Source organism: Gavialis gangeticus, unplaced genomic scaffold, assembly GCF_001723915.1.
Source record: "Gavialis gangeticus isolate Ggan-Ray unplaced genomic scaffold, GavGan_comp1, whole genome shotgun sequence".
NCBI lineage: Eukaryota > Metazoa > Chordata > Crocodylia > Gavialidae > Gavialis > Gavialis gangeticus.
The window spans coordinates 53,802,235-53,824,618 of record NW_017729022.1 but is presented as its reverse complement, the minus strand read 5'-3'; the positions used below and the strand labels follow the sequence as shown (position 1 = coordinate 53,824,618).

General features: G+C 43.6%; 1 protein-coding gene across 1 annotated transcript in view; it reads left to right on the top strand.

The window, feature by feature from the left end:
- Window positions 1-22,384, top strand: part of ANO4 (anoctamin 4) — a 259,235-nt gene that overhangs the window by 181,304 nt on the left and 55,547 nt on the right. The window contains exons 14-16 of the mRNA XM_019514994.1: window positions 5,559-5,641; window positions 16,268-16,408; window positions 20,997-21,161. Coding sequence (XP_019370539.1) covers window positions 5,559-5,641; window positions 16,268-16,408; window positions 20,997-21,161 — 389 coding nt within the window. The remainder of the gene's footprint in view (window positions 1-5,558; window positions 5,642-16,267; window positions 16,409-20,996; window positions 21,162-22,384) is intronic.

Genomic DNA, 22,384 nt, shown 5'->3' with positions numbered 1-22,384 from the left:
TTACAAACTAGTCAGAGGGGACCAGCAGGCATTGGGGGAGTCCCTGTTCCCCTGACCACTACCAGGAGTGACTAGAAATAACGGTCACAAGCTGGCAGAGGGTAGATTCAGGCTAGATATCAGGAGGCGCTACTTCATTGTCAGGGAGGCTAGGATCTGGAGCCAACTTCCAAGAGAAGTGGTGCTGGCTCCTACCCTGGGGGTCTTTAAGAGGAGGCTAGATGTACCAAAAAATGTATCAGATGTTAGTTAGGGTTATGACTGAATTATGAAAAATCTCTCTTGCTTCACACATGTTCATGCATCCATACACATACACAAAGACTCAATGCTCAGACAATAGATGGGCTTTGTGGCAGGCCAGTAGGGGGCGCTCCTGCATTGAGCCACCCACCTCCTTGTTCCCGACCACCTTCCAGGCTCTGAGTGCCTCCCTAGGGGCGCCTCACGTCCAGCTGTCCCCCTTCCTGGAGCACACTCACTAGCCTAGGGGTAACGTAAGCTGCCATCACCCCGAGAAGGGACTGTCTTGGCCCTGTGTCCTCAGGGAAACACAGACCTAATAGTCCTATGGGTACTCGACCCAGTACAGGCACTTGGGGCACTTCCCCAAGTCAGGGGCCAAAAAGGAAAGTCTCCCTTAGTCTGCAGACCTAAGGGGCCTCTTAGGCATAATTTAGACCCACTCCTCAATAAGTCTCCTACACCGGTCACAAAGAAGAACTTTATTAATTACAGAGGGTAGGGTGGAAATAGGGTACAAGATAGAGCAATATCATAGAAATCCCATAGAGCAAAACAATCTGGCTGAGGTAGCCTTTTGACCACGCATCTGAGTTACTGCCAGCTAGATATCTAATCAGATCTCAAGTAGCTTACTCACAAGTATCATTCAGAGGCTGTTGGAAATTCCCTCTGGAGGCAGGCTGTTCCTAGCTCGTGAGTTTTGGGAGAGACAGCCAGTTTCAGATGGTAAAGCTCCTCTCTAAGTCTGAGTCCCCTGCATGGCTGCTGCCCCCTCCTCCTGGGCAGTCTTAACTTATATAGCCCCTGTGACCTCATTCCCCGGGCCCAATGGAGGCCAGCACCTGTTGGCTGTCAGCCAACCAGTTTGAAATACATCACTAGTTGCCGGGCAGACTCTAGCCCACCAGGTAGAAGCCCCTCACCCAGGTAGCTGATACCAGTCTCGTAGGCAGAGGGAGCAGGTTTCCCCCCTCCCTCAGGAATGTAGCCAACTCAGGTTACCTAAAGAGATAGGGTAAAGGTGTGTCTCCTCTGCTGGGCCCATCCTAATCAAATTGTCACAGCACAGAGATTTTGGGGATAAACAAAGGTGGCTTCCTGCCACAGGCTCATCATATAAACTGATGAAAGCACATTTATTTAAAAAAGATATCCTGGATAATTAGTCAGTCAGTTAAGCTACAAGTACATTCTTTTAAGGTCAAGTAGCAAAGTGTTTGATTATTTAGACAAAGCACTGGAAACAAATATTACAAGTTTTGTTGTCTAGCACTGTTTGTAAACATATGTTGTTTGAATACAAGTGTATTCCTTCAACAGTGAGCGATTAACCAGTTCCAGCCGTTATTACTGCTTTGCTAGAGAAACAACCAAATTACTTTAGCTTACATGCCTGTTCCTTCCATTCCCCATATTTCCTTAAGAGGACATTAAAAATGTCCTCACTATAATTCCTTTTTGCCTCCCAGCAGGCATGTTTTCAGTGATAAAAGAATTATCATGTAGCAGACACAGTTTAAGAGAATATAACCTTGCTGAGGTATTTAACTCTTTTCTTTTTCAAGCCACAGGGCTTCTTTCATTTGCTCTCAAAAAAGATGGAATTTAGGGAGGTTCTTTGAAGTAATCCTGAATACCTGTGTTCAAGAAGGAAGGAGATGTTCAGTGATACTCAGAAATAGTGTGAGAGAGAAGAGAATCCCTGATCAGAGATAAGGAGTAAGTCATTAACTAGAAGAGGCAAAGCAAGTTGGATTGAATGTAGCAAAAAAAGGTGATGTTGAGAGATGAGTGCAGAAATGGATGTTGGCAGGAGGGTGAGAGGGGAATAAACAATAGTATAGTAAAATTATAGCAACATGTGCCTGGAAGATAACATGTTACATTCAGAACTTCAAGAAAAAGTCTTGAAGAGCTGTCATGAATACACCCTGGATGTGAAGCGTCTGGTTTCAGCAGCCAAAGATCAACCATACCAGAAGTCCAGAAGCCAAAGCCAATGGTCTCACTACCCGGTGTCAGTCTGACTCTGAAATACTAGATTGGGGGTCAAGACGGACCCATAGTCAAGGACAGAACAAAGGTCAGGAGCCAGGGAGTCAAAAGCATACAAAGAGATAAGCAAGAACAAGGTACGAGGCTCCAAAGCAGGGGTGAGGCAGGAACTAGGCACACAGGTCAATGACTAGAGACAGATGGGAGCCAGGGCAGGATGGGCTGAGAAATTGGTGAGACTAGAGCAAGGCAGGAGGGTCCCAAATAATAAGGCTACAAACACTGTTGCTGGGACAAGGCCTCAGGGAAAGTAGGATGTTTTTTATAGCTCTCCCATCAAGGACTTGTGGCTTTCATTGGCTTCCCTGGGTCACATGGTCTCCCCTTGGGAACCTCACAGGAGGTCCCAGGCTGGGTTGGGTGCAGTTCCTAGCTAGCTGCTTAGGGGTGCTGCAACACAGGCTATTACCCACAAGCCTGGAAAGACCTAGGTTTGAGCCCCAGAGTTCCTGACAAGAACAGTAAACATGGGATGAATCTATCCCATCTATCCTAAAAGAAGTGTTTCTTAGAAAGAACTGCTGGGTTCAGAGGATTCTCTGTGCTTGAACAAAGGATGTACTCATGGTTGTTTTCACCCTTGCAAAGCTTTATTTAAGGATACTCGCAGAGACAGGAGATAGAACAGAGCAGAGAGGAAGGTCACCTCACATCGGCCTTAGGCAGCAGCTGCTACCCCTCGTGGTTCCTCTGGCCCCGGAGTGTCCCGATCCCGGGGATGCGATAACCTGTGCCCGGGCTCCGCACAAGTCGGAACTCTTGCCAGAGCTGAAGAACCCATAGTAACTTAAGAATATACAGTTTATATAGTCTGAAGTAAACAACGTTATCTTGAGCTAAGTATTTGGTTATCTCAAGCTAAGAAAATGGGGATGAGTCATGATCCAACGCACCTGGTGTTTATCACATTCCACTATCTTACAACATTCTACTATCTAGGTTCATGGTTCGGTCACGCTCACAAAGTGGGAGGCTATGTGCCACTACACCGGCCTACTATAGAATTACCATGCAAAACTGTTGCTGTTAACACAGCATGCAAAACTCTTGCTCCTAACAAAGCTCTTACTATTACAAAGTGTTTCAAGTACAGCAAAATTAAGCTGTCACCTTCAGAAGAGAATGTGGGGTAGTAGCAATAATTAGGGCCCATCTACACATACAGGTAAAGGCATGATGGGATCTAATGAACCATCCACACAATTGCACCTCCTGCCATGCTACACGTGCATGGCAGGAGGTGTGATTGTGGGATTGTGAATCAGATCCCATCATGCCTTATTACATGTGCAGGGGGAACCTGATCCCAGGCTTCCCCTGCACTAGCAAGAAGCAAGCTCCCATGCTGGGAGCCTCCTCAACTGACAGGGCTCCCAGCCATGGGGGCACCCCATGCAGTGCCACAGCTGAGAGACAGCAGTCAGCTGGGAGCTCCCTGGACTAGGGATACACATGTCCCCCCACCCAGCTGGGAGCTCCAATCAGCTGACTGAACTCCCAGCCCCAGGGGCCCTGGGCCAGATGTTCAGTTAATGTTGTGGTAGGAAGCTACTACAAAATTGTTACACATATTTTGTGGAATAACTTCATAATTAGTTCCTCTTTTCAACACACCATTAATTGACTGAACATATGGCCAGGTGACCATTAAACATGACTGGTTATCACATCTTAAGTGTAATATGTAGATTGGGTCTTAGTCTAATAACAAAAAAAGAGGTCTCTAGATTTGTTTTTAGCAGCTCTCAGAAGTATAAAAATATGGGAAATCAACCAGAGATAAGCTATCAACAGTGTATGCTGCAGTATGCTAAGATCAACATTTGTCTGGGATAGGTTAGACAGAAATGGTCCTCCCTGGAGCAGGCATTTGAATTGGATGATCTCTTGAGATCCCTTGTCATTATTATTCTATGATTTTATTAATATCCAGTGACAGAAAGGATGGGCTACCGTCCTCAGTAGAAAAAAATAAGTGTGATACAATTGGAAAAGGGGAAACAACATGAGGATCCCACTGCACTGGTGACTTTTGAATAAATTAAAAATAGCATCAAAAAGAAACTTCAAAAGAAAAGGGTAGATTTAATATAGCCACAAATACCTTTTTTCCAAACATACTTGAATAATGAGAGAAACAAATTATTTTATTCCTGATAGATGAAAAGTTCAAAAGCTTGGACTGAAAAATCTCACAAGGTTCTTAAATAGTCTGCATCCATGGAGTAGAAATATTGTGATGAGAATCACTCTGGTATTTTGCCACTTGCCCTGAAAAGTGGGGAACTGGGGGTGGGGAACAGTGTGTGAGGGGGGTGGGAATCAAAGACAAGTTAATAGTGGCTGAAAGATCTTGCTATCTGGCTGGTTTGTTTTCTGCTCTGTATTAAATGAATTGGTGCACTGAATACAGTTACTAGGTAATGAGTAGCTCCATCACAGAAAAGACTATAAAGCCGGCCTTGTTGATAATCTCAGAAGGCAAGCCAAGGGTGCCTTCTTGCCCATGAATATGTGTTCTCTAAGATAGGACTTAGAGAAAAAAGATATCCATTACCAGTTTTAGTTACCAGAACATCAAGATCTGTCCTGGTATCTTCAACTGAGTGCTTTTTGATCTTTTCTACAACATAAAATACTGTGGCAAGCACAGTCGCTTTTATGCATACCATATTACAATAATCTCTATAAATTCAGACTGTTCTTCATGCTCAGCTGTGCTTCACGTGGAAAAAATAAACTCTGATATATAGAGGGGGTGTGTGTGTGTGTGTGTGTGTGTGTGTGTGTGTGTGTGTGTGTGTAAATTGCTCTGTATTGAATTAAATGTGTACTGGAATGTGCAAATTTTGGCTTCCCCACAATTCAGATTCCCTGTGTATTTTTAAATCGTTTTCTGATAAGAAAATGTACCTGATTTATCTACACTGTCCCCAAAAAATCTTTTCCTTTGTCATTAGTCTGTCTAGTTTAGCTATGATGATTCACTGGAATCATTTCATTCTGCTCAATCCTTCACTTACTTGGCTGAACATTAAACATTTTCATTTAGCAGTAAATTAAATCTCTAAAGCTTCAATCATGCTTGATACATGATAGAAAGTAATACCTTTTGAAGATAGCCTTGATCATTGCAAAGATTTGTATTTCAACAAAACCTATTTATGCAAAGAAATGAAAATAGGAATTGATAGTAGTTAACACATTATCATCAAGTGAAAGTGATGTTATATTTCCTTTTTTTCTTTTTGCTCTAGCAACTGTTTTCCTGGAGTTTTGGAAAAGACGAAGAGCAGTGATTGCTTATGATTGGGATTTGATAGACTGGGAAGAAGAAGAGGTCTGTATAAATAATCTACTTCTTTTATATTGTATACAAAAGAGTCTGGTTAAAACTCAACAAGGTATTTTTCCTTTAGCTTTATTACAAAATTTTTGCTCACAATACTTAGAACCTAGAAGGGGAATCTTCCATCTATCCTCATACAAGGATGAGCATTTTCTCCCTGATTGCTTTATCCAGAACTGTGAAGAAACTCCTTTCTCACCCCCAACCCCCACCGCCTGCTGCCCCCAGGCCAAATTGTGCTCTTATTCTATACCAATATAAATCCAAAATAGCTTCAGTAAAGTCAGTGGGAACAATCTGGGTTTGTGCCAGTATAAATATAAACAGAATCTGGCTTCCATTGTGGTAGAATTCAAAAATCATCACACCAAAAAGACTCTCAGCATGATTTTTTTTAAGTAATTGCTTGGTGAACCAAAAAAATACAGCAGAAAATTTGACCTTCATGCCATTCCTTGAATAACTGGACATCAGACATGAGCATAAAGTTTGGTAAATAATAAAATGTTAGATTTGCTTTGGATAGTCACTAAGAATACTGATAAGGAACTTTGAAATGTTCCTATCAACTTCTCATTGTCCCAAATGGTCATTATTGTCAAATCGTAGTAGGTCTACCCAGCGCTCTGCAGATTATGAAAGAGGATTATAATTATAGGTAAAAGAGGTTTGAATTCAAAGGGCTGAGTTCACCCTAATGAAAGAGAATACAGATGGGTAGGAAGCTAGGATGTGCAAAGTAGCCACAGTCAGCACAGAAAGGAGTAGCACATGGAGGACCCAGGCAGCAATGGAAATAAGAGGCTTGGTGGAGGAAAGCCAAGATTCTGAGAACCTGCAAGGCCCAAAGAAGGCTCTCTACAGTTGCAAGAGGACTATTCATAGGCAGTATTTGCTCATCTGTTATTCTGTTGCCTCTAGAAAAGAATACATACTTCTGGGCCTCTATAGATCTTCCCACCCAGGGCTCTAATGGGATAGCATTCATCCCTTTGGAAAGAGGCCATATAGCGGAGCACTCGCTGGTAGGACAGATAGTTTAAAATTTGTACAGAAAATAAGTGAAGAACTAAAACAAAGCAAATGACTGTTTCGAGTCAAGTGGAGAGTTTCTATGAAGCCCTAGAGAGTAAAGATGATGGTCATGGTCTGAAAATAGGCTTCTAAGTAGCTGTGGGAGCTTTACCAGCCATATGCAAGTGGTGTCAGACCAGTCCTAGGACTGCTTTGAAATGGTTATTAGCATGTCTAGAGAATACCAACATTCTTCAAGTGCTGAATTGCAGTCCTGCGACTCCCTAAGTGCTGTGGTCACTTACTAATGGAGGGATATATATCCCACTGAGAGTGCGCTGAAATGGAGCTGCTCAGACTTAAGATGTTAAATAAGGCTAAAATGTGATGGTTTTGTTTCCTAATGGTTAGAAGTCCCCAGCGATTAGTACCACAGAAAAACTGTGAGAAGACATTTTCATTTAGAGCTCAAGAACTTGAAGAACTAAAATCTTGATTTCCAGGTCAAGATTTAAGCCTTTTACTGGTGTGATTCCTTAGAACAAAAAGACACTAAAGGCATAACTCTCCCATCAACTTTTTCTGCTGGGTGGTGCCATGCTGAAACTTGCCATGCTGCTTTAGTGCAGTACTGTGGGAGGGCTAATTGGCTGTTCTCTGCAGTTATCACTAGAGACCTACTTAACTCATGGCAAGGCAAAACCATTTTTGTGCTTGCTCACGGCAAGAAGGGCCAATTTCATGGGCATTTCCCTGCAGTCTTGTCCCTCTCTTCTAATTAGTGGAGAGGTCCCACTATCACTGCTGATTGGCAGAAAGGCCCTGCCATCATTGCAGATAGTCAGTATGTCTCAAGCATATGAGAGTGGCTGGAGGGATTGATACATTGTCTAAATTCATGGTAAGGATTAGGAGATTTTAAAACAGTTTATTATATGAATAATATGCTGTGGTTTGGGGGGGGGGTTAGTTGATTTTGTGGGAAATCACAATCGATGGATTATTTCCCAGTGATTGTGGATACTGCCAGTTTTTGTGGTCTCCACAAAAACTGCAAAACCGTGAATTAAGTAAGTTCCTAGTTATCACCCAGGTGCAGCAGTACCTCAAACCTACCTGCACTGTTCCCAATTTAGGAGATAGGAACAAAACAGTATGGCATTGCCTAGGTATAGACATGCTCTAAAAGGAATTCACAGGACACTTCAGTAATTGATGGTGCCTCTTAGTTGCCTTTGCAGGAATTCTGGTATCTCCACATTGGATATTTTGGAACTTTTTACATATGCAGTCCCTTCGTATTCTCCTCTGTGTGGAGCTAGACTTTATGCCTCGTAGCAGGAAGTCTGTCAACTCAAATTCTTTGCAGTGGTTTTATTTAAAAATATAGTATTTATTGATGCAGATCTCCTCTTGTAGAGCATTTAGAATTATTATATTTACATTTTTATTAAATAATAACATTTTCCTACTCTTGTGATAACATCTTTTGATCAGACCTGAGAGCGATTAAAGCACTCCACCCCTCCCTGTGTACGTGTCTACACGTCACCAGAGACTGCTTTGGTTTCAGCTTTATTTCTGCTTTTGCAAGAAATTGTCCTCTTGTGAAACCTGGAGAACAGAGTGCATGTTACAGCCCTCTCAGAACAATGTACGAGAGCGATGTCTGTGTATGAGAAAAATGTGCAGGTGCCTGACAGGCTGTCAAAAGCAAAAGTAAACACCACAAAGACAGCAGAAATGTATATTTCTTCAGTTCCTCTCATTATAAGGATTCCAGAGATCACTTATAACTAAAGCAAGTATATTTTCAGGTATAGGTGTGATTTTTCTCTCTAAGTTGACAATGTCCTGTTTACCATATTGTTTTAACTGGACAACATTATGTGCTGTATTGCTTTAGCATATTATTTCAGTCTGGTTCAGGGAAGGACTTAAGTAAGATTGTATGTGCCCCAATGATAGACTCCTTACCAGTGGAAAAGTGTATTTTATCCACCTTTAGGTTAGCTTACTTCCTTCTCAACCCCCACCACCACTTCTTCCCTCCACCTCTTCAGAAGTCTTGTCAAAGGTCCTAATTCTGAAAAGTATCAATGCTCTTTCCAAATGGCACCGTGAGGGTTGGCAATTGGTCATTCTAACCCTACCAATGACTTATCCTAAAGCCAGAGAGAGGTAATTATCCATGTGATAGGCTTGGCAGGGTGCAGAAGAGAACTGAGGTCACACCATTTCTGCATACTGCTGCTGAAAACAGAAAAACCTGCAGAGCACACACTGTGTAAGTGGAAATAAGTCCAGCTGTGGCTCTTAAATCATTGTGTTTTAAAAAACCTGCTCAATGACCAGCCTTGAAAAATCCCCTTTCAATGACCAGCCTTTTGCAAAATCCCCTTTCCACGTCTGTTTGCATAGAACAGTGTTTTCATGGTGTCTCAAATCATTTGGACATTTGACTAATGAAGCCAAGTTATGTGGTACAGAATGGGACCCTCATCCATTAGGATATGCTGTACACTTTTTATAAGGTTTAAAAATCAGGGTAATCTGTACTGTGAGTAATGAATTGAAATGGTTCATGCTGGATGGAAGGCAGGTATCCTGTTTCAGCTAGAATTAAAATGGCTCATCCTTTAGCCTCTGACCATGAAGCTTTTGCACATGTGTACATGCCTTTGAAGTCAAAAGGGATTTGGCCCTTATACAATTTATCTTGTGAACTAGACATTGTTTATGCTATTTTTAATAAGTAGTACTAATTAAGCCTTCTCTATAACACATTCAGTTATCAATGGACAAAATCAGTACAGCTGTTGTATTATCAATGTCACCAAAATCAATTAAAATCCCTAATTATAGTTTTAAATAGACATAAATTTAATAATGGAAGTATTGTTTTTATTAGGATTAGATACAATGTCCGATTTTTTTTTTTCTTTTTGGTGTAATTTTCATCATGAAATTTGAAAATGAGATATTGCTAGCACGAGAAATTTTGTGTGACGGAACTCTCATTTTTGGCAAATTTCTCCCTGCAATTAACTGTAAAAAAAAACATTTTTTTAAAAAGGTGTAGTTTTTTAAACAGAGACACATATAAGGAAGTAATGATTAGAAGTCTGGCCATTGCTAGAAAAATGTAAGTCAATGAATTCCTGAACACTTTGATCTTTAAAGTCCCATAGAATTTTCATAAGGAAGAATTATCATATGACCACAGTATACTTTGCCTTCTTTAAGTTGCCAGCTTCAAGTAGACATTCTTTACTTTGTGATCAAAACTGTTTCACAGCAGTTGAACAGCAGTTATACTTCAAATAGGTTTTCATGGCAGTTGTGGACAAAGCAAAGCCATTAAACAGTAGAATTGGTTTTATCTGCATCATGTGAAGAGCGTAGATATATTGAGGTTAATGTATGCTGGAGAAGAGCTGTGGGATGTTTGTGTAAGTAAAGTATGCTAGGGGGTGGGTGATAGTTGAATTTTGGATGAGGGAGGGAAGAAGATGTTAGGTTCTCCTGGATTTACTAGTAAATCAGGTAGTAAAATGCTTTGAGGTCTTTTTGGATAAAACTGTGCACTGACTTTCCTCATTGCTACCACATACTCTCCTTTGAGATATTCCTGGACACAGTGGTGTCACTTGCATCATTCCTATGCAGATATTACATTTCAGTCTCTTTATTAGCTTCATACCCAGGTACTGCAGGAAAAACAGGAAACCATGTGATAATGTTCTAGAACAATGGTGCCCAACATTTTTCCTCCTCAGGCCAGATGGATGGTGCTTAGACCCTCCAGGGGCTAGAACTGGGGAGGAGGGGGCATGGCTAGGCCTGGTCTGGCCGAAACCAGCCACACAGGAGAGGAAGAGGGGATGGCTCAGCCTCAGTCAGGTTGCATGGGGCTTGGGAATTTGGTAACAAGAAAGCTGACAGTATTTATTGCCACTGCTCCCACTCCATCAAATTTCCCAACCCATGGGTAGCCCTGCAGGCTGAATGCCATGGCTCTGTGGGTTGCGTTTGGCCTGTGGGCCAGAGGTTGATCACTCCTGTACTAGAATAGCAGGGTGTTATATTACCCTGCCTACCCAACCAGCCAGCCAGCATTTCAGAGGTTTAAGTTACACATTACATTTAGACGATACTAAATCTGTGGAATGTTACCCAGTGTTAAAGTTAGAACATGCTGTGAGCAGGAGCCCATTAAAGGTTAATACCATTTCTTGCCTATATAACTCTGACTTGCCACTGTAAGGCAGTTGAGCAGAGGCATGGCTAGGAGCCAGGATACCTGCTTCTATCCCTGCTGCGGGTGGTTGTGTCTGGAGGGGGAAAGCAGTGCATCCTGGGATGCTGGAAGACTGCAAATTGCTCATTTTATCTCTCTGAAGCAGACTGAAGTTACATAGGCTAGGTAGCACAGCCCATAGTTAACCCTCATCTAAAGTGGCATAACTTTGAAATACTCAGAGGACACTTAGCAGGAATTAACAAGCTTTAACATGCAGACTCATTTTAAGTGCCCACAGTGTGGTCTAAGTATAACATGTAACCTCACCCAGAGAAAACTGATTCAAACACTCATTGTAGATTTTTTTTTCTCAGCAGAAGCAAAGAGCTGAGGTCCGGTAGTTTATTTGTTTTCCTTGTGTACCACTGAATTTCTCTCATATCTTTGCCACACCTGCATATTTCAGTTACATTAGTTTAATCATGGAAGTTAGAGCCAAAATGGTGCAGGAATTTCCAGTAAGTTCAGCTAAAGTTAGGAAGTGATTAATGAATGACCATTATCCTCAGTTGTGGCAGATGTGTGGGAGCTGCAAAGGTGGTCCTAAGCAACTTTGTGCTCCCTTGACCCTTGGTCACCTGTACAATGAATCAGTCCCACAGCACAGAAGCACCATCAAGGCTGTTACAATTTATGCTGACTGCTAACAGTCATAAGAGTTTATTACAGTGGCTAGGGATTACTGACAGTTTAATCCATGCTTGTTTTTCCTTGGCAGTACTCTCTACATCAGCCATAGGAGGAAGTGCAATAAAAGTTCTATTATGCTAATTATATGCTACTGGAAAATTGCCTACCTAGCTAAGGAGTGGCTGCACCACAAAACAGTTCTAGTGCATCTGAAAATGGGGCTATGAAGATACCACTGGAGTAAAAGTTGAATAAACACTGCAGATAGGGAATGTCTACATGTGCAAATAAGCATGACTAAATTTAATGTGCATTAAGCTAATGCTCATTAAGCAATTTTTTTGCCAGGTGTCTACACATGCAGAGACTTGGGACTAAAGTTAGTGCACTTAGCACTGAAGTTAATCCCAAGTCCCTCCAGTCCTGCTGTGTGCCCCTGTGGCCACTAGGGGGAGCTCCAGCCTCCAGCCACATGGATGCCAGCCCTTGGCAGCCATGTTGAAGCCAGCACCAACTGCTAGCACTTGGAAGCACTGATCCCTACCCAGCTCTTTCCCTGCCCTGGAGTCCCATGCCCATCACAGGGGCAGCACACTACAGCTCCCTTCCTGCCCACCCTGCCTCCCCATGCCAGGGCTGCCCCTGTCCTTACCCTTGCCAGAGGTGCCCAGTGCTCCGCTGCTCCACCCTGGCCCCTGCCAGCAACAACCAGTGCCCTGCACTGCTGTTGGCCCTGGTGATGGCTCTACTGACCCCAGGAGGCCTCACCATCTGGGTCCCAGGAGAACCATGCACCTCCTAGTGGGGTCCAGGACACTGACTGCAGGAGGCCTTGCCCAACCACCTCCTCCTGCACTCCCTGTTCCAGCCCACCTGGCCTGCCACCCACACAACACTTACCCCATGGCCACCCCCAGCACCACTCTCAGGACACACACATCAGTGAAACAAAAAAACTTTATTGCCCTCACAATCCACAATCCCATCCCTCCCCCCTCAACAAATAGTGCCCCTCCACAACCCTCCCCATCTACCAACAATACAAAACCCACTTACAAGAGGCAAACTGTATACAGGAGACAAACTATATACATGATGCAAATATATACATATTGAAAATGATTTACAATATTTTGACTGTTCATGCCCAATGGAGGGGGGGGAGAGGCTATAAGGGAGGGCCCAGGGGGCAGAACCCCAGGGCAGGTACCCAGAACCCCAGCCCCTGGATGTTCCCCCACAGGTCCAGGTGCTGCAGCAACCCCAGCAGGTGGTGGTGACCTCATGTGGAGCGGGGCCTTCAGCTGCATGGTGCATGGATGAATGGCAGGGCTAGCTCCAGGTGTGTGGCAGCAGGTCCAGGTCAGGGTCCAAGCCAGGTGTCTGGCAGGCAGGAGGTACCCTAGGATCTCTTCCCAGGGCCAGGTGGGAGCTGGCTGCAGGGCACTGGGTGGGACGCAAGAGCCCTGTGGGGCCATGGGTGGTGGCCGGGCAACAGGGGGAATGTACATGGCTGCCAAGGCCAGAAGGGTCTCTGTGGCCTGGCAGTTGGCATCCCCCTGCTGCTGGATCTGCTCCAGGCACTCCTACCCCAGGGCCTCCATGCAGGCCCAGTGCTCCCACTGCACCTGGTCCTGTACCTCCCGCCGGGTGACGTCCTCTGTCCACCAGGTCTACTCCCATGCCTGCTCCCTCACCTCCCACTCTTCCACCACTGCTACCAGATGCTGGAGCAGCCAGGTCTGGTCCCTGGTGTGCTGCTGGCACAGCTGACACACATAGACCACTCCAGCAATGAATGGGGGCAACCCTGAGGTGGCATCCCCACTGAGGCTGGTGGGCTTTCCTCCACATCCAGATGTTGGCCCTGCAGAGGCAAGACACATAAGTCTTTTGTGAGAGTGTATAACATTTCAGAGATAAGATGCTCTGAACTAATTAGGGGTCGGCCATGCACAGGTGCCCAGGGACCATAGTAAGTCAGCCTGGCAGGCCTAGACTCTGGCAGCCACTGGCTGACTTACTGGGTGCTGGCCGCAGACAAGCTGTCTCCTAAACCCCCTTCCCAGGGCAGACCAGGCTAGGCTTATGGCAGCACCTGCTGCCGTGGCTCCAGACCCCACTCTCCCGTATGTACCTGCAGGCCAACCACTCTGCTGTGCTGCTGCCCAGCCAAAGGCACCCAAGTTCGGAGTACATGGGGCTCCCAGACACCTGGGACAAGGGACTATCCATGCCCCTGCCCTCCCCACAGGGGGCCTCTCTGTGGAGGTGCCCTAGGGCTGCCCCCCATGTCACAGCTGTGCCCCAAGTGTGCCCCTGCTATGTGTGCCCCAGTCGGTGCACGCATTTCTTCAGGCTGAGGGGTGCCTGAGCCACTATGCCCTGCTGATGATGATCTTCCTGCTGCCTCAAATATACCTGCACTCCTGGTTTGGGACCCTGAGCTACAATGATGCAGAGGGAAAGCCCATACTGCCCTGCAACCTCTGCCACCACCTGGAGGGCTACTCGTCACAGCACTACACATCCCTGCCCCACACTACTGAGGAGAAAATCACCACCAGTATTGATGCCTTCCTCAGCATGTGAGAGGCTCATGCCCACCCAGCTGTAGGGACACAGACTGCTGAATAAAGTTCTGAACTGTGTCCTGCCTCTCTGCATGCTGTGGGTTGGGGAACCTGGGGCCAGGGGACTGTGGGTGGGCCAGGCATGGAGTAGGAGGGCCCTTCCCCAGTGTGGGACTTATCATGTGTCCAGGGTTGGCAGCTTGGCGCAGGCCTCCCTGTTGGTGATGGCATCTAACTGCACCTGGTGTCCATATCCTGCAATGTGCAGCAAGCTGGCACCCAGTCAGGGACCCCGCCAAGGAGGAACTGGCACTGCTGACAGCTGGTGGGGATGTGGCTGGCTGCTCCTTATGCCAGGGTCTGGGGCTGCACCAATGGCAAGACAGCCACTAGGCGCAGCTCCCAAAGCTGCCAGTGCATGCAGCAGCTGGGGAGGAGGATGGGGCAGGGTGCTGAAGGCCTGAAGTCCCCTCCACTGCTGACATATCACCAGAGGAGTCAGGGTGGGATGGGGACTCAGGCAGGCCACCCCTGCTGGTGGCACTTGCAGGGGTGTGGCCTAGCTCCTGGGTTGCCAAAATGTAGGTTAGCTACTGCACAAAGGGCATGGACTTTGGGGCATGACCAGACTGATGACTGAAGTTGGTCACAGCCATCCTCTGTGCCCACAAGACCTTGACCATTACACAACACTGCCACACCAACTAAGAGTTCCCTTGATCCCACATCCTGCCCAACAGAGCTTCATAAATGTGGGTGTTCAAGCATCCACCCCGCATAAACTGCCTCCACACATCGGCACAGCCCCAGAGTGCCACAAGGTTGTGCTCCTCATCCCGGGTCTAGTTGGAGACCCTGGTTGTTGGCACAGGCATGCTTACATGGGCAGGGCCAGGACTTAATGGGGAGGAGGGCGACAACATTGTCATCCCATGCTGGCTGTCTGGGCCCCTGTACGGCTGGCCTTGCATGGCCATCCATGGATGGCTGACAGCAGTGGTAAGCAGAGGGGCACAGCCAGGGACTGGGAGCCACACAGCAGAGACACTTCACCACAGGACATGGAAGTACAGGAGAGAGCTGGGAGTGAGGAGTAGCAGGGGGCAGGTGCTGGTCCTGTTGGCAGAGACAGCCAGGCAACAGCCCTGGGGGGGGTCTCAGGCTGGGCAAGAGGTGCAGCAAGCTGCAGCTATTTGTAACACTCACCTGTGGCCAAACAGCAGCTCTGGATTGGGACAGGCCAGGCAGAGCTGGCTTTTATAGCCTACAGCTGCTTTTATGGCCTATAGCTAGGGACTGTCAGAGAGCAGCCCAGCTCTGGGGGAGGAGAGGTGGGCAGCCCCCTAGGCCAGTCCCCTAAAGTTAGTGCTGGATTGCATCTACACATATGTTAATGAGCTTTAACTAATTATGCCTAAATTCAACATTTGTAATGCGTATTAAGGGCATGCATTTGTAGACACATGGCCTTAATGCACATTAAATTAGGCTGATGCAGATTAATGCATCTCAGGTGGACGTGCCCATGGAGTGCCTGTAAAACAGATTATAGTAATTTAACCTTTGTAAGACATCCACATACTTAGTTTCTATAGAGAGTTAAGGTAAAGCAAAAGTTGACAAAATGCCTACTGTTTAAAGCTGACCCTGTATCCAGTATTGCCTGAGTTGCCTGAAATGCTGCAGAATTGCTTGCTAAAATGGGGAAGTCAAGCAAGAAATCTTGTCAGAACATGGGAAAAAGGATGCAATGTAATGTTGCTCAGGATCTATTGAGTTCCTACCCTCTTAGTATTAGAATCCCTGGATCATCAGAATGGTAGCTTATCAAGGAGTGTCCTGCTGTCATTGTTGAAACAAAGTTACGTTTCAAATGGCCTTCTTTAAATGAGTAAGTAACAAAAAAAGTGTTATATTTTGCCCATGTAATGCTGTGAATGCAAATCTCCTTTTGTTTTGATTTACTATTTTCCTTTTTAAGGGTTGACTGGACTGGTGTATTTACTAGAATTGATTTTACAAAGAAAGCAATCTAAAGTTTCCTAGATACCCTCGCATAACTGTACTGTACATAAACACTGCTTATCTGTTCTGCAGGAAGAAATACGTCCCCAGTTTGAAGCCAAGTACTCCAAGAAAGAACGGATGAACCCCATATCTGGAAAGCCAGAGCCTTATCAAGCATTTGCAGACAAATGCAGCAGACTTATTGTTTCTGCATCTGGAATATTTTTTATGGTTTGTGAGATTTAATTTCTTTACAAATTGCTTGAAATACAGTCTTATATCTCTGTTGAGAACATGGAGATGCTGGATGAGATTGTTTGGCACATGTAGGAGCTTAAGATGCTTTTGCTGAAAGGCACTGTTAGTGAGAGACCCAGATTAAAAAGTGCTCTCAGGGCTCGTGGTTAGAGTCTTCAAGAGTCATTGTTACAATGCATGACAGAGGTCTAGAGAAAGAAGTATTATTTTCATTGTTAATGGGAATTTATACAGTTCCGTCCAAACAGTGCTTTCTCCACAGTGCAAAGCTTAAAACAACAGTGATTTTTTTTTTGCCATGCTGCTGGGCTGTGTTTGTTTTCTACTTCTTCTTGAAATGCTCACTGTAGCCTCTGAACTACTGAATCTATTACTTGCTGGCAGCCCACCAACAGCAGTGTGTCTAAATCACAGTGGGTGTCATATTCTAGCCCTAGTGGGAATTATTAATGCTTTTCCAAGAGGTTTGAAAGCAGAATATAACAGCCTCAACACCTGTGATGATACAGGTAAGTGATCTAGACCGGAAAATTTCCATTTAAATTGAATGGGAGGTTTATTTCTGGGCAGCAAAGCAAAGACTTAGGCTGGACAGGCAGAAGGAATATTAAATCAGGAATGCTCATTATGTATGATAGATGGGCAGAGAAAGGACCAAAGGATGGGCAACAGCTTTCAATAACTAAGTTAATGACTTCAGGTGCCAATTTTAAGAGATTTCATTTGCTCGGCGTTGCCCTCCTGATGTCCTCTCTGCTTCACAATTGACTTTCTAAATATAACAAAATGAGCACCTTTTTTTCCTCCAGTTTTCTCCACTGGGTGGAGAAAGCATTTTTTCCTCCTCCTGCTCCAAGCCAGTCTTTAACCTTTTTTCAGAGAGAGGCCTATGTTCTGTCTTTCCAAATAGAAACTGTCCGCATCCTGCACAAAATAATCTCTGAAGTGATGTATCTGTCTTCCACAGGTGGGGAAGAGATTGGAAGGAAATCACCATTTTTATGTGAACAATCTTTCTATTGCTTTATAGTTGAGCTTCAGTTAAAAAATGCATGAAAGGGGGCTCTGCTAGTGTAAATTAATATACTAAAGTTTGTGGGGTAAAGCTGATTTACTGGTACATCAGAGGAAATACCAATTCCTAATGTGTAGAAGAAATGGTCAAAGACCTTACTAAGTTAAAATCAACGTACTTTTGTCCTCTCTGGAAAGGATTAAGTCACAAAAATCTAGGGCTGCTTGGTACCTGAATGAGAACCTCAGCACTGGATTTTAAAGCACTTTAATATATATGCATTGAGTTTACTTTTGGTTTATTTGCATTGCATTGTGAATTATATGCATTGAGTTTACTATATGGTTTACTTTTACTGAATGCATCCATTATATAAACCCTAAATATTAATGCTAATCCCTTGAATTATTGTTATGAGGAAGAGGGAAGAGACAGAGGTCTAGTTTTAAAATGAAAATCAGAGAATGATAATTTGATACATCCATTAGCATAACTGCTAAAGGTGATATTGTAGCTTACGCTGTGTGATTTAAATATTAAACTCTCTCTCACAGCCATGGCCAAAGCCTTACTCCCTTTATGAATGTTTACTGTGCACTGTGTTTTAGTGGAGGTTAAGGTCCTTAGGCCATTTAGTCTGATGTACTGTATCTCACAGGCCATTATGTTTCACAGTTATCCCTACTGAGCTGCCCGTTGTGGGCTGCATAAAAGCATTTCTGTCCTCAGGAGACTAAAATATATGCCACTGGTCAAAAATAAAAAGAAACTCAGGTGTCCATGGTGCTGACAGTAGGAGGGGACTGCTCAAGTGAGATAGGAGAATCCAATCTATTTTTCTAACAAAGGAATCATTTTGAAGTCTTTAATTTTCTTGCCCTTGAAAACTGACAGGAATCAATGTCAAGCTCTCCCTGTCAGTATTCATGAATGCTTATCACCGTGGTATCTAAACTCTGTACGTGCACTAAAAACAAGATGAAGCAGAAAGCCTACCTTAGAATAATAGGTATGTTTTGGTTTTGTGATACAGGTGGATTACATTAGGCTGATAAAAATATACAAAGACTGGCATAAATACCCCAAATAGGGCATTTCTTAAGTCTCCGAATCTGAAATCTGTGTTCTAAAATTCTGGCCACATTCTAGTAGTCAGTTGGATTGAGCATACAATGTGCCCAACTGACTTTCCTTTTTAGAGTCCATTATTAAAGTAGCTTAGGTGCTGCAACATGCAGCATTGTGGCACATCTATATATTAGGTCCTTGGTCCCTAGATTGGGAACCATAACTCTGAATTCATGCCTTTCCCTATAACAGTGTTGTTAGGTAGCCAGCCACCATGCAGAGTGGAGAAACTGCTTGATGCTATCCAGCAGGAAACATTGAGCATAGTGGATGTAGCTTATACCCCACCCTGTACCATAGTATAGGTTCCTTATTCATGGCATCAGCAAAATACTGAGCCTCCTAGTTTTGAATTGTAAAAGGTACAGAGATCAAGAGCAGCATGAATCCTTACTACCAGTACCTACCTTTAATTATAAAGTAGGCTGGAGTGTGTAAAACACACACACACACACACACACACACACACACACACATATTTAAATCCAATGGCTAAACACTCTAGTGGGATTTGGTGTATGGGTCCTTGCCCTATTCAAGTAAATCGTAGTTGATTCATCCCTTGAAAATTGTTCTTGAAGCAGAAACAGATTAAATATTGTTCCTGGACTAAAATCCCTGAATCTGTGAGCATTAAACACATTTCTCCATATTTTTACTGTATAGTAGTACCCCAGAATGTACTAACAAATTCTGAATTGAACAGAGGAATCCTTCAGGCAAAAGTAATGCTTTCCCATGTTATTTGTATGCACATAATAATAGTTGTAGGTTGGGGTCAGCAAAATAGTTTTAGCTTCAATTTTTACAATGAACAGTTTTTAATTTAATTTAATTAATATTAAAAATGAAGTCACAATACCTTTTTACTATTAGAATAATATTATTCAGGTTGCTGTGACTCCTGACTGCTGACACTCTTCTCATAGTTCTTCTTAGGGCCAATTGGCTCTCTTATTGGAGCCAGTACTGAGCCCACTTATTGGAACCTGCTCCCATCCTATATACACACTTCTCCTCCAATCCTAGAGCTGTCCAGCCTCAAGCCAGTTCCAGTGTAAACCAGAACAACCTCAAGGTTGTCCTGGTTTACTTTGCCTGTCTATCCTTTCTAATAAGCAGTGATCATCAGAGGATAGAGCTTTCTGAGCCATATTCCTTTTTCCTGTGTTCTGGATCCAGGCAGGAGGTGATAAAAAAGTTTCTAACAGGTCTCTACTCCACATACAACTTTACTCATCAAAAGGCAGTCCTCTACTAACTCAGGAAGTAGAGTGACTTTAGTGTTGCTCTGTGCCACCAGAGTATCAGCAAGGAATCCGATGATCTGGCCGTATATGCTCGCACAGATTTTAAGCTTCTCTTTTTCGGGTTTCTTTATACTTGGATTATGCCATCCTTTGAGAAATCACTTCTGTAAATAAAGAATGTAAACATGACTTGATTAGCATGAAATGTCCTCAGAAAAGATTCAGCTGTATTTTCTAATTGGCTATCACAAAGTGGTCAGGTTTAACTACACACTCATGGTCTGCTAACACACCTGGACATTCTTAATATATGTTTGGCTGCTACTGAAGACATAATGGCATAGCTAAATTATAATGTAGACTGAAGACTGAATCACCCATGTTAATTCCCAAATGTTTGACCCCCCTCCCCCCTAAGTGACCAGTTCAAATATGATAAAAACATTAGTTAATTGCTATTTAATGCTCAGGTTTTGCATGTGGTGATTTAGTGGTCTCAGCTCTGATGCAATGTTCCCACAGTATAATTACAATTTTTGTTGAAAGTCTCCTCTGGGAGGATATTAACAATGAGACTGGATCCATTACCATCCCTCTGTAGCCAACACAACATATGGGAATGAGTGTGAGCATCATGTCTAGCCACTTTTGAATCCCCAGCCTGAATGACAAGGTTCCCATATTCAGGTAGGTCTACAAGGGACAAGCTTTGGCAGATGTCTGAAGTAATGCACAATCTCATGCCTCTAACCACCTTTGAGGAGAACATCAGCATAAAACCCAATGCACCATGTAAACACTCAAGTTTGATGCATAAGTCTCATACTGCCTGCCTATAGAGAAGTGAGGTTTCATCCAAATAAAGAAAACTTTAGAGGTGAAGAACCAGCACCTTTCAGTGGCATAAAACATTTGTATTTTCAAGAAATTGTTTAAATTTAGACATTATTTTGATCAGGTAATAAAAATATTTTATGTTACAGGAAGTGGATCAGAAATCAGAGATATTATTTCTGGTAAAACTTTTCTCTGAAAAACAGATTGATGTAGTTTCACACCTATCACGTGTGTTTTCAGATTGTTATAGTCTTGAGAATTTCTGGAAGAAATTCCAGTTCTGAGGAAGTTTGGGATTTCTTACTTGGTTTTTTTTTTCCCCCCTCTTTAGATCTGTGTGGTGATTGCTGCTGTTTTTGGCATTGTTATTTACCGTGTTGTGACTGTCAGCACTTTTGCTGCCTTTAAGTGGGCTTTAATCAGGAATAACTCTCAGGTTGCAACTACAGGGACTGCAGTGTGCATCAACTTTTCCATCATCATGCTACTGAATGTGGTAAGTAATACTAAGGAGAACTAACCAGGATCTCAAGTAAACCACCTGCAGGTGCTTGATCCATGTATGTCCCAGTCTGCAGGCTTCTGAATGCATTCCTGAATGAATTCCTGCCAACTTGAATAGGAATTCAGTGCACTCCACACCTAAGTGTCCACTCTGTTTGTGTTATTAGCTTATGTGAAAATATTTAAAAGTTATATTTCTGTAAAGAGGCATATTCATTCTAGTTGCTGTGACAGTGGATTTTGGAAGCCAGTCTTGGCAGGCAAGTGAAAATTCAAATGAGTGTCCAAGGTGCAGGGCGCAAAGGCAAAGAGGCAGGAGCTGTGAAATAGGAAGCCCTAGCCAACAGCTAAATTACCCATTAATACCAACAGTTACTTCACAGGTGATTGTTAACACCTGTGAAGTAAAGAACAATAGGTCATTGATGGACTGTTGACTCCCTGCAGCCTGCAGGAGGGGGCAGTGTCCCAGATTTCACATTGTCCCATATGGTCACCCTACTTAAATGTGCTTTAGTGGGAAGAGGAAGAGAATGTTTCTTTTTTCTTTCTAAATAAAGTTGATCAAAGTCAGTTCTTTCTTATATCAGAACAAGCACTTCCACCCTACATGTGAAAGCACCCTAAAAATATATATACTTCATAAGGAGAGGGTAAGATTGGTTGAGTAGGTTTGAATTCATCAGTTACTTCTAGCCTTCACAAGATCACGGTTAGATGTTCTCAACTACTACATTCTAGGAAAGGAGACTTATGGGATGGGGGGGAGGGGGAGGAGACTGACTTTCAATTACATGTAAACTGATTTGAACCCAGTCATTTAGTAAAGGAAAAAATTGCCTTGATAAAAGTCCCAGTTAAAAATATCAGAATGGGGAGTAGAGGGGGAAGGTGAGGGCATGAGCCTCAGATGTTAAATATGTCTTCTGACATCTGCTTTTGGCCAGAAGATGGTTTCCGTTTCTTTCTGATGTGGATTTTGCTGTTATCTCTGTCTTTGTCTCCTGGAGGTTATGTTATTGCAATACATAGAGGCTACCTGCTCAAACCCTTCAGAAATTGCAGCTATTGCAAAATGTTTTGATCTACTTATTCTGTACTGTTTCTCAAGGAAAGCATGCTATTCTTCCATGAGTGGCACTCTCTATCCAGTTGATTTTTGGCAGAAACTTAAGATATAAATTTTGAGCAATGGATTTCTAAGTGCTGGCTACT